Source organism: Corvus moneduloides, chromosome 7 (genome assembly GCF_009650955.1).
Source record: "Corvus moneduloides isolate bCorMon1 chromosome 7, bCorMon1.pri, whole genome shotgun sequence".
Lineage (NCBI taxonomy): Eukaryota > Metazoa > Chordata > Aves > Passeriformes > Corvidae > Corvus > Corvus moneduloides.
The window spans coordinates 16,107,055-16,119,251 of NC_045482.1; the positions used below are offsets into that span (position 1 = coordinate 16,107,055).

Below are 12,197 nucleotides of genomic sequence, written 5' to 3' on the forward strand. Positions count from 1 at the left end.
TTGTATGCTAGAGGATCAACATCACTGCCCTCTTTTCTTGATCTCCTGGCTGTCACTCTTCCAAGCAAGCATGTATGATTAACCAGCCTCCTTGTTTTTGTCATCAGAACCTCCACGGTTTGCCAAGAAGCTGAGTGACACTGCAATCTTCATCGGGGAGCCAACAGCCCTGCAGGCAGTAGTGGAAGGATCCCCACCAATTTCTGTTGTCTGGCTCAAGGATAAGGGTGAAGTTATTAGGGAGAGTGAAAATGTTCAAATGTGGTTTATGGACAACATTGCAACTCTTGAGATTGCCAGTGCAGAGGGAACTGACGTTGGAAAGTACATCTGTCAGATCAAAAATGATGCTGGCATGCGGGAGTGCTCTGCCTTTTTACAGGTCCTAGGTGGGTATAGCCTACTCCACTAGAGGCACTGTGTCTCACAGCTTGCACAGTTGGCTCTACTAGCCTTTGCCTTCTGCTCACACCCTGCGCTCACAAGTTTGTGGGTAGATTTCCCCGTGACACACAGACCCCTCCCTTCCTATTTCAGAACCAGCAGTCATCTTAGAGAAGACCGAACCGATCACAGTAATGGCTGGCAATCCTTTTACCCTGGAGTGCAAAGTAGGAGGAACACCTGAGCTTATCACCAAGTGGTACAAAGACGGCAGAGAACTAAAGAGTGACCGCAAATACCAAATTACCTTTTTCAACAATATATCCACTTTGAAAGTCTTTTCTGCAGACAGGGGAGACAGGGGCTTGTATACTTTTGAGGTGCAAAATGAAGTAGGGGACAGCAGCTGCACTTCTTCAGTTGATGTTTCAGGTCAGCTCTATGTCTTTGTTGTTCACACTTGTCTTTAAAGAAAGTTTTTATTTTTTCCCCTTTTATTTCCATTGAAAGAAACCTCAACACTTCTCTTCCTGTTCTTCTGCCCTGTCCTACTTAGATCGCCTTGTTCCTCCTTCATTCTCAAGAAAACTAAAGGAAACAAATGGGGTGCTGGGATCCTCCGTGCTGCTGGAGTGCAAAGTGTCTGGCACAGCTCCCATATCTGTGTCCTGGTTTCAAGATGGAAATGAGATTGTTAGTGGAGAAAAATATGAAATCTCATTCTTGGATAATGTTTGTGCTTTGAAGTTGAATGCCCTGGATGTCACAGATACAGGGTCATATACATGTATGGCAGCCAACGTGGCTGGATCTGATGAATGCAGTGCCTTCTTGACTGTACAAGGTCAGTGGAAGGATACTGCCACATCTTCAACAAAATTCTTCTTCCTTCTTCTCTTTCTTTTCTCTGGTTTCCCATGGTTTCTTTTTCATGGTTTGTTTGGTTTGTTTTTTTTTCCCAGGGGTTCTTTTTTTTTTTTTTTTTTGACTCAAACGTGCTCATTTTCTTCCCCATGGAGACCTTCCTATTAATATCCTTCTCCCTCTTCCATTTCTTTGCATGATCCTTAGAACCACCTTCTTTTGTGAAGACACCTGATCCCCAGGAAGTTTTGCCTGGATCAAATGTGACATTCACCAGCTACATCAAGGGCAGTACTCCCTTCAAAGTGACCTGGTTCCGAGGCATCAGGGAGCTGGTGCCAGACAGCAACTGCTCAATCTCTCTCAATGAGTCTGTGGCACAGCTGCAGCTGTACAACGTGGAGCCAGGCCACAGCGGGGACTATGCCTGTGTGGTCACAAATGATGCTGGCAGTGCCTCATGTACAACACAGCTCTTTGTGAAAGGTGTGTTTGGGTGTGTGCATGAATGCACAGTTATCTTCATTCACTGCCTGCAGCTCTTCCACATCTGCCCCTCTTACTATTGATTTATACCTCCCCACAGAGCCTGCAGTCTTTGTGAAGAAATTAAGTGATTTCAGTGTGGAGCAGGGGAAGTCCATTGTGCTGGAAAGCAGCTACATTGGCACCCCTCCCATCTCTGTCACCTGGAAAAGAAATGGCATGCCCATTGCTCAGTCTCAACGCTGCACTGTTACAACTACTGAAAAATCTGGCATTCTTGAAATCTTCAACAGCACAAAGAATGATGAAGGCGAATATACCTGTGAGGTGGCAAATGAGGCGGGTGGGGATGTTTGCCACAGCCTTGTATCCATCTTAGGTATTCATTACCCCTGATCCCCCTAATGCACCCCGTGTGGTGCTCTGCCTCTGCTCACCATGCTCTCTCCTTCCCCAGAACCACCCTATTTTGTCACGCACCTGGACCGTGTGGAGGTGAAGGTTGGCGAGCCCTTGACCTTAAAATGCCAGATTGGCGGTTCACCAGAAATCAAGGTGTCCTGGTACAAAGATGACACCAAGCTCAGATCAACACAGGCTTACAAAATGCACTTCAAGAACAATGTGGCAACACTGGCGTTTTCTGCTGTAGAGGATAGCAACATTGGAGAATACGTCTGCAAAGCAGAAAATAGCATCGGCTTTGCCACCTCCACAGCTTTGCTTGTTGTTAAAGGTGATGGGCCAAGACCCACTCTTTTCTGGGGTAGTTTGTAGGAACTCTTTGTTGTCTACAGAAAGGGGGTTTTATTAATTTCAAATATAAGTGATTCTAGGTTGGCTTCCTACTGATAGTGGTATTATTATTGTTTTGCAGAACGTCAACTTCCCCCTACATTCACCAGAAAACTAAAAGATATTCAGGAGGTGGTTGGTGCCCCAGTGACATTTGACTGCCGCATAACTGGCTCAGAGCCTATCCAGGTGTCTTGGTACAAGGACGGGGTTCTCTTAAGCGACACTGATAACGTGCAATCAGCATTCTTAAATAATGTTGCGACTTTACAGATCTTGGAAACTAGTATGGATTACTGTGGCCAGTATACTTGCTCAGCCCAAAATGCTCTGGGGACTGCCTCTTCCAGTGCCAAACTTCTCCTCACAGGTTTGTAGCTCATGCTTTAATGAAAATCTTTTGTATGTCTTTGCTCTTTTATTTCTCCACCCTTTTCCCCACTCTACCCATTGTATGGTGGCCAAGGACAATGGGCATGGCGTGATGAGGCAGGCTTCATGGTGAGCCCTGCCATGCTTTCCTCTTTGCAGAACATCTACAACCTCCCTTCTTTGACATCAAGCCGGTATCTATTGACGTGGCACTAGGGGAAAAGGCAACCTTTAAGTGCCACGTGACTGGTTCTGCTCCCATGAGGATTGCTTGGACTAGAGACAACAGAGAGATTCGTCCAGGTGGAAACTACAAAATGACACTGGTGGAAAACATGGCCAGCTTGACAGTCCTAAAAGTTGGTAAAGGGGATGCTGGACTCTACACATGTACTGCCAGCAACAGTGTTGGAAAGGATGCGTGCGCAGCTCAGCTGGCTGTACAAGGTATTGCTGTGGGCTTTAGTGTTTATGAGGTTTTCTTTGCAAGGCAGACACCTGGAAATCGCAGTCCTGAATGCAGATGTGTGTGACTAACAATCTTTACAAGAGGTTACTCTGAGATGTTATTTCACTTAATTATTGTTGTAATACCAAAATACTTATATTTCTTCTGCTTTGGTATAGTACATGATTTTTCTTATCAAAGGGGTTCTTTCATTGAAACATTAACTCTTACGTACTACTCTGTTGCGCCTTTGTGAATGGTTCTGTTGGACAGCAAAATCTGTCTTTCTAAAGTCTTTCTCCAGCAGCGACGGTCACTAGGTTGCCCAGGGGAGTGAAAGGAAACTGAGAGAAATTCAGTTCACTTATATGGCTTAAAAGTATTTTTACTGCATGTGCAGCTCCTGCAAATAGCTCTGCTCTTTCACAAATTGAAAACACTGAAAATTGCTCTTCTAAACAGCAAAACTGGAGGATCTGAGAGCAGATTTGGTGACAAATATCCATCCCACCCAACACTTCACCTCTCTTCATAGTGTGTGGATCTAAAAGTGAAATCTAAATTTATGAATGGCTCAAACTGTCTTAGTACCAGTGACACATGTATATTAGTGCAATTTCCTCAATGTAGGTGGGAATATATTTATAGCTGTTCCAGACATTTCAATCTTACTGATTTCATAAAAGAAGAAATGTAGCATACACTGCTTAGATTATGCCTGAGTTAAAAGGTCCCTGTTGCTTTAGCACTTTCTTTCCTCTTTCTTTTCCTCTCTTGCCTCTGTATGAATTTGGAGAGGAAAGAGGGGAGAAATATTTCAAGAGTAAATCCTTCTACTCTGTAAGACAAATAACACAGGAAGCTGAACTACTAGTAGCAAGATTTTGTATTAATAACTTGTCAAATATTTTATATATACCAAGTATATTCTAGCCATAAGCATTTTTCTTGGTGGAGGTAGGAAGAGTGCGTAAGACTGAATTACCTGGATTCAGTAGCAAGTAGTGGTGCTGCATTATGCAGTTTGACATAAAAAAATCCACACTGAAAGATTGTAACAAGAAATCAAATCTCTTTAGAAGATCTGAAGCTTCTCTCCGCCGCAATCATAATTCTGTTTATTAATTATATAACTTCTAATAGGTTTATTTGAACAGAGTTACCATAAATGGTCTAAATGGTCTAAACTGACCTTATTTATTTTCTTACTCTTCAAATCTTTATTTGTAAAATCCTGAGGAGTCTTTCCAGTATTGTTATTTTATTTTTTGATCGTGAATTTACTGACACTCCCTTGAGTTCTTTAAAATTTGTACAGTTTCCCCAGGGCTGTAGAATTAGTGACGTTCATTGTTTTCAACCAATTTCTATGGAACTTGAAAGGGCAATCTCTTAGGGTGCATTGATTTGCATGCGTTTAATTTGAGCATACGCTGTCTCACTTCTACGACATGCAGCCTTTTGTTTGTAGAATTAAGATATTTCTTTTAATTGACCTTGAAAATCTCACAGCTTTCTATTAACTTTCTCACTCTAGCATCTAATGTTCCCAGTCTGTAGTTTTAATAATTGCTTTATGTTCTAGAACTGCCTTACATTCTAAATACATACCTTACTAACGTGTATATCGTCATTTTTGGAAGCAGTGGAATCAGAGTGTGAGTACTCAGCAACTGCTGGTATACAGATAGATAATCAACTCTTTCTCAAAGTGAAATCCAATAGTAAATTACTATGGTTCTAAGAGTCCTGATGTTAACACATCATCATTTCTATTTTGAGAAACCCAGGAAGTTTTGTTTCTAGCAACACAGGATGTTCTGCAACTGTCCCACAGGTTGAAATAATCCACAATAAATTAGATATTCTTCCTACGCTTTACAGACAGTCACACAAAGAGGCACTTCATCCTGTTTTGCAGAGTGATTTTTTTGTTGCGCCCACATTACCACCTCCTGGTTTTATTAGTTATATCTTTGATCTATGAGCATTCCGTCTTGTGATTCTAATCATCCAGATGGTACTTTTGATGAAAAGTATCAAACCTCCACTTTCCTTTCCTCTCCTTATGGAACAAAATGTAACCACCTGTTTTACTTTTCAGTCACAGGACATTTAACACCAATGTCTGTAATACCAGCCATCTCGTAATTCTCCTCAGCATGATTATTTCTAAAGTCTTTTGTTTGCTACCTAAGATCCTTAACTTTTATTCCTTATGTGCAACTTTATGTTCAGTTTTGCATTAAATGTGTGAGGAGTGATAATGCAAATGCATTTATTGACTATATTAATTATTAATCACAGTATATAGAGCAGTAGCTATAATACTCAACACGAATGCTTTTAATAACATTTCTTGGCTGAACAGTCGTAGTCTTGCATTTTCATCAAGCATTTTGATGATTCATGTATAACAAGACGATATTTTGTAAAGAAAACCCCATGTCAACTAATCTGTAGTGAATATACAAGGAGAGATACAGTGGATCAATAAAGTAAGGAGAAACTCATTGAAATGCATGTAGAAAACTTGTTTGCTTCTTAATTTGGATTTTGGACCAATTTAAAATCATCTAAAAAAATTTCATAATTGCAAAGTCAGAATTTTTGCTTGAGTCCCTAAGGTTTACAGTTTCAGTTATGTGTCTCCCTGCTTATTCAAACAATTAGTGCAGTTTAAAGCATCATCTCCCATTTTGGCTTTCCAGAACCACCAAGGTTTATTAAGAAACTAGACTCCTCAAAACTTGTGAAACAGCACGATTCCACAACGTATGAATGCAAAATAGGTGGATCTCCAGAAATTAAAGTCACCTGGTACAAAGGAGAAACTGAAATCCATCCCAGTGAAAAATACAGAATGTCCTTTATGGATTCAGTGGCAGTCATTGAAATGCACAATCTCAGTGTTGAAGACAGCGGTGACTACACTTGCGAAGCTCAGAATCCAGCGGGTAGCGCAAGCACCAGTACTACACTGAGAGTAAAAGGTCAGAATCTCAGCTCTTTTCTTCTGTAAAGCTCCTTTCTAACTGTAAAGTCTTCCTTTGGGAAAAACTCTTAAATCCCACTTTGTTTTTTCAGAGATGCCAAAACCCATCTGACTAGATGGCAAATCTCTTGCCTGTTTCTGAGCTCTGTGGCAGATCTTTCTTATATATTTGTCTTTGCTATTTAGCGTCAGAAGAGTTACTTGAATCTTCTCTCCTCTTTAATCTCTTTTGCTTAAATAACACAAATGATAACTCTTTTTTATTTTTTCCAGCACCTCCCATTTTTACCAAGAAGCCCCATCCAGTCGAGACCTTGAAAGGGTCTGATATTCATCTGGAGTGCGAGCTGCAGGGCACTCCTCCATTCCAGATTTCGTGGTATAAAGACAAACGAGAAATTCGGAGCAGCAAGAAGTATAAGGTCATGTCTGAGAACTACATAGCTAGTCTTCACATTCTCAGTGTGGATACTGCAGATGTTGGTGAATATCACTGTAAGGCTGTAAATGATGTGGGAAGTGACTCCTGTATTGGCTCTGTAGCACTAAGAGGTTTGTACAAAGATTGGCATCTTCTCGGCTTTTCATTGTTCCTGCCATTCTTCTCTTACTTTTCTGCTCCTGATGGGTTTCTTTACTGTTAAATATCTTCTCTTAAATAGCACCACCAACCTTTGTGAAGAAGCTGAGTGATCTCACTGTCGTAGTCGGGGAGTCGATTGAACTGCAGGCTACAGTACAAGGATCACAGCCCATTTCTGTACTGTGGTTAAAAGACAAAGGGGAAATCATCAGAGAAAGTGATAATCTTTGGATCTCCTACTCAGAAAATATTGCAACTATGCAGATTGGAAATGCAGAACCAACCAATGCTGGGAAATACATTTGTCAGATAAAAAATGATGCTGGAGTTCAGGAATGCTTTGCCATGCTGAAAGTGCTAGGTTGGTAGCATGAGATAAACAACACAGTGTGTTTTAAGATGCTTTAAAATCAAATTTTTAATAATAATAATAATAATAATAACTATTGCATTGTTATTTTTTAAATTTTTCTGACTTGCATTTCATTGCAGAGCCTGCAGTCATTGTAGAGAAGCCAGGCCCAGTCAAGGTTACAGCTGGAGACTCTTGTACTCTGGAATGCACAGTAGATGGCACACCAGAGCTTACTGCTAGGTGGTTTAAGGATGGTAATGAACTGTCCACTGACCATAAATATAAAATCAGTTTCTTCAACAAAGTATCTGGGCTTAAGATCCTCAATGCAACACTAGAAGACAGTGGAGAATATACTTTTGAGGTGAAAAACAGTGTTGGTAAAAGCAGCTGCACAGCCTCAGTGCATGTTTCAGGTTAGTCACCTGTGATCCTTTAGTTCCTTTAAAAAGCCTTCAGATAGCAAAGTGGTTGTAATTGGCAACCTAAGAGACTTGTATAATCTTAGGAGTACTTGGCATGCCACTTTGACAGGCACCAAGAATAGATGCCTACCTAAACTCTGAGGGGCATGAATTATTGAAAGGACTTGATTTCTTCAGCTTTAATCTGCATGTCCTCTTTGACAGTTGGTGCATTATTGTTCCTTACAAGAAAGAACGGCAAAAATAAAAGGTGTTCCTCAAAGATTGTTAATGAAAATTCCAGCATATCCTTAACCATTGACTATTTTTCAAGTACTTAGATGTGTCAGAGTATATTGCCAAAGCAGATACAGCAAAAGAAAGGTCACTAATTCTATTATGCATGGAGAACTTCCTGCATTTTAAGAACCCTGTATGGTAATTTTTATTTTATTTTTATTTTGAAACAAATGCAGATCGTATTATACCTCCTTCTTTCACAAGAAAACTGAAAGAAACATATGGTCAGCTGGGTTCTTCTGCTGTACTGGAGTGCAAAGTTTATGGGTCACCACCTATTCTGGTTTCCTGGTTTCATGATGGACAAGAGATTACCAGTGGAGAGAAATATCAGGCTACTCTTACAGACAATACCTGTTCTCTGAAAGTGAATGGACTTCAGGAGTCTGATATGGGAACTTATTTGTGCACAGCTACTAATGTAGCTGGCTCTGATGAATGCAGCGCATTTTTGAGTGTTAGAGGTCAGTATCAGTAAGAAGTCAGAATCAGAGGGCCCAGATTTATTTTCAGAAAGACATCATTTTTTCTTTGTTGTATATTTCTGATTACTGTGATCTTCAAAAGAAGTTCAAACGTACTTCTTCTCTGTTTTATTTGTGTGCTTAGAACCACCATCTTTTGTGAAGAAACCTGAACCACTGGATGTTTTTTCTGGGGCAAACATAGCCTTTACTAGTATCATAAAAGGTTCCCCCCCACTGGAAGTTAAATGGTTCAGAGGCAGTGTTGAGCTAGTACCAGGACCCAGATGCAATATCACCTTGCAAGATTCAGTTGCAGAACTGGAGCTGTTCGATGTACATCCACTTGAGAGTGGAGACTACACCTGCCAGGTCTCTAACGAGGCAGGGAAAATCTCTTGCACAACCCATCTTTTTGTCAAAGGTTTGTCCAAACTACTGCTTCTTATGCTTCTAAAGATGATCTCTTGGCTTTATTTAATTTGTTTTCTTCCTGTTGTTCATTATAGAACCAGCCAAATTTGTGAAGAAGGTGAATGATTTAAGTGTAGAGAAAGGGAAAAATTTAATCTTGGAATGCACATATACGGGTACTCCACCGATTTCAGTGACATGGAAGAAAAATGGAGTGAAAATAATGCACTCTGAAAAGTGTAGCATCACCACTACAGACACATCTGCCATACTGGAAATCCCTAGCAGCAAACTAGAAGATCAGGGGCAATATTCTTGTCATATTGAAAATGATTCTGGGAAAGATAATTGTCATGGTACAATCACAATACTAGGTGCGTCAAGCCAGCATCACTTCAACAAGCGTTATTTGAACTACTAATGGTCATCATGCAATATCTTTTTATGCTAATGGTGTGTCTTTGTCCTTCAGAACCACCTTACTTCATTACACCCTTGGAGCCAGTGCAGGTGACTGTTGGGGATTCTGCATCCTTACAGTGCCAGCTTGCTGGAACACCAGAAATGATTGTGTCATGGTACAAAGGCGATACAAAGCTGAGAGGAACTGCTACTGTGAAAATGCACTTTAAGAACCAAATTGCTACTCTGGTTTTCAGCCAGGTAGACAGTAGTGACAGTGGGGAGTACATCTGCAAAGTAGAAAACTCTGTTGGGGAGGCTTCTTCATCATCTTTGCTTACAGTTCAAGGTGAATATTTCAATTTTAAATATAGGGAAACGGCCTACTTTTCTTAAATACGCCTTGCTATTTTGAAAAACAACAATTGCCTCTTCTTCGTAAAACACTTTACTGTTTCTTGATGCGTAAAGTACCCTGTGGGCACTGTCTTCTACTAACAAAGGCCTGCCAGTAAAGCTAGTCGAAATATGGCACTTACTGACCACAGCTCTTCTGTAGTGTTACAAGTGTCTGTATCTTCCTTCCCTATTCGGGATACTGCTTTGATTGTTTCCAATGTCAGCAGTCCGGAGGCTCACTGGGTCTAAGTGAGGGCGGAATGATTACCTCTTTTCCTGCAACCATATGCACAGGGCTCTTTACATCAAGTTCAAAATAAATTATATGCTCTATAAGAAAATTGGAAAATTTTAATTGGAAGTTATGAGCAAAAGTCCACCATACTCTCAGTATATAACTCACAGTATACTAGGCAGTGATTATTGGCGAGTGCAGCAATAGTTGCATGTCTTCTGAAAGACTTCACTGTACAATACTTGTTTTCTTACAGAGCGTAAACTTCCTCCTTCTTTTACACGAAAATTAAGAGACGTTCATGAAACTGTTGGCTTACCAGTTGTGTTTGATTGCGGCATTGCTGGCTCAGAACCTATCGAAATATCTTGGTTTAAAGACGGCGCGCGTGTGAAAGAGGACTACAATGTTCACACGTCCTTTGTAGACAATGTAGCAACTCTCCAGATTTTGAAGACAGATAGGAGATTTATTGGGCAGTACACCTGCACAGCTGCCAATGCTATTGGGACTGCTTCTTCTAGTGGCAGGCTTGTCCTTACAGGTTGGTGGGCTGTGAAATATTTAATGGAAATGTCTTAAAAATAATTTTTGCTTTATATATGGATTTCATGTTGTACAAGAGATTCTTATTTCACAGAGTTTTAAAGTAAATGGAGATTTTTAAGTGATGGTTTTTATTTCTTTCACTCTTCAGAAGGGAAGACTCCTCCATTCTTTGACATCCCACTTACATCTGTGGATGGCATTATTGGAGAAAGTGCTGATTTTGAGTGTCACGTTTCTGGAACACAGCCCATTAGAGTCACTTGGGCAAAAGATAACCAAGAAATTAGAACAGGAAAGAACTATCAGATCAGTTATGTAGACAACACAGCCCATTTGACCATCTTGAGAGTTGACAGGGGGGATTCTGGAACATATACATGCTATGCTAGCAATGAAGTTGGAAAGGACTCTTGCACAGCTCAACTGGCAGTTAAAGGTACTGAATAGATAATACATTGTGTCTACATTTTTCTTCCTTCAATTATAAAGGAAGTTGGCCTTATTACTGCAAGATAAGTTTGAGAAAACTTTTGTGATGTAGCCTGAGAGTACCTATCTGGAGATACCTAAGAATCTTTTAAGGGAATTAGGAAGGGTCACTAACAACAATGGAAGGAGAAATGAAACATATTCTTTGGCCTACTTTCTTAATAGGCTCTAGACTCTTTCTTTCTTAAGCTTGACAAAACTTTTGGGGTTTTTTAAATGGTGTGTGATTTAAATCAATGTAAGAGAAATTTTTTTTTTCCAAATAGAAAAATTCACTGTGACAGTGACTGTAAGAGCAAGATTCCTGCTGTTTATCTTAGCATAATTTCACTTTAAAAATATATCCAGTTTAAATGAGAGTAAATATAAATTCCCCAATGTTCAAATTTTTCTTGCAACATTGTCTTTAGGATTTATCATCACAAGATAGATTCATGGAATTTATGTTCTTTTTTTTACAGAACGAAAAATTCCACCTACTTTTACTAAGAAACTATCTGAAGCAGTAGAAGAAACAGAAGGGAATGAACTTAAACTTGAGGGTCGTGTTTCTGGCTCTCAGCCTTTGACTGTTGCTTGGTATAAGAACAATCAGGAAGTCCATTCAAGTGCTCACTGTGAAATATCTTTCAAGAACAATACCCTGCTTTTGCATATAAAGGCTGTAGAGCAATCAGATGCTGGTTTATACACCTGTAAAGTGTCCAATGAAGCAGGAAGCGTATTGAGTACATCTTCCATTGTTATCAGAGGTTGGTTGAAGTCTTATTTTTCTTTGCTTCCTGCTTTTCTTTGTTTGAGGTAGCTGCAAGTATATAGCTTCTCTCTAATGAGCTTGTTTTACTTAACAGCAGTGATTTGTCCAGAGATGGACATAAACCACAAAGTCAAGAAATTATTTTATTTTTGTGATTATTTTTTTCAATGAGAAGCTTCTTTTTCACTATTTGCTATGACTAATTTAAAGTGAACATTGAAGTCTTTGTGACATTTCTGTTCAATTTTAAATCATTCTCTTTCCATGGAGTAATAGGGGGTTTGTGCAATGAAATCTAAGCTTAGGCAGTGTTGACACTGTGTTGTGGTAGCATGACACTTCATCAGAACAGTCTTACAGGAAATTGCAGGTATTATTATTTCTTTAAATATTTTTATATAGTTTTGCAGCCTAATAGTGCTTTAGTTCTCATACTATTTTTTGCATGTAAAGGTTCCTGCTGAGGGGATAAAGATATTTCTTGCATGTTTATATAGGAAAT

At 39.8% G+C, this 12,197-nt stretch overlaps 1 protein-coding gene across 1 annotated transcript in view; it reads left to right on the forward strand.

Moving 5' to 3' along the window:
* LOC116446415 (titin-like) overlaps positions 1 to 12,197 on the forward strand; it is a 245,290-nt gene that overhangs the window by 72,380 nt on the left and 160,713 nt on the right. The window contains 19 exon segments of the mRNA XM_032114190.1: positions 108 to 389; positions 538 to 816; positions 941 to 1,228; positions 1,456 to 1,734; positions 1,835 to 2,113; positions 2,192 to 2,470; positions 2,612 to 2,899; positions 3,061 to 3,348; positions 6,061 to 6,342; positions 6,618 to 6,896; positions 7,007 to 7,288; positions 7,420 to 7,698; positions 8,163 to 8,450; positions 8,596 to 8,874; positions 8,960 to 9,238; positions 9,337 to 9,615; positions 10,157 to 10,444; positions 10,598 to 10,885; positions 11,400 to 11,690. Coding sequence (XP_031970081.1) covers positions 108 to 389; positions 538 to 816; positions 941 to 1,228; positions 1,456 to 1,734; positions 1,835 to 2,113; positions 2,192 to 2,470; positions 2,612 to 2,899; positions 3,061 to 3,348; positions 6,061 to 6,342; positions 6,618 to 6,896; positions 7,007 to 7,288; positions 7,420 to 7,698; positions 8,163 to 8,450; positions 8,596 to 8,874; positions 8,960 to 9,238; positions 9,337 to 9,615; positions 10,157 to 10,444; positions 10,598 to 10,885; positions 11,400 to 11,690 — 5,376 coding nt within the window.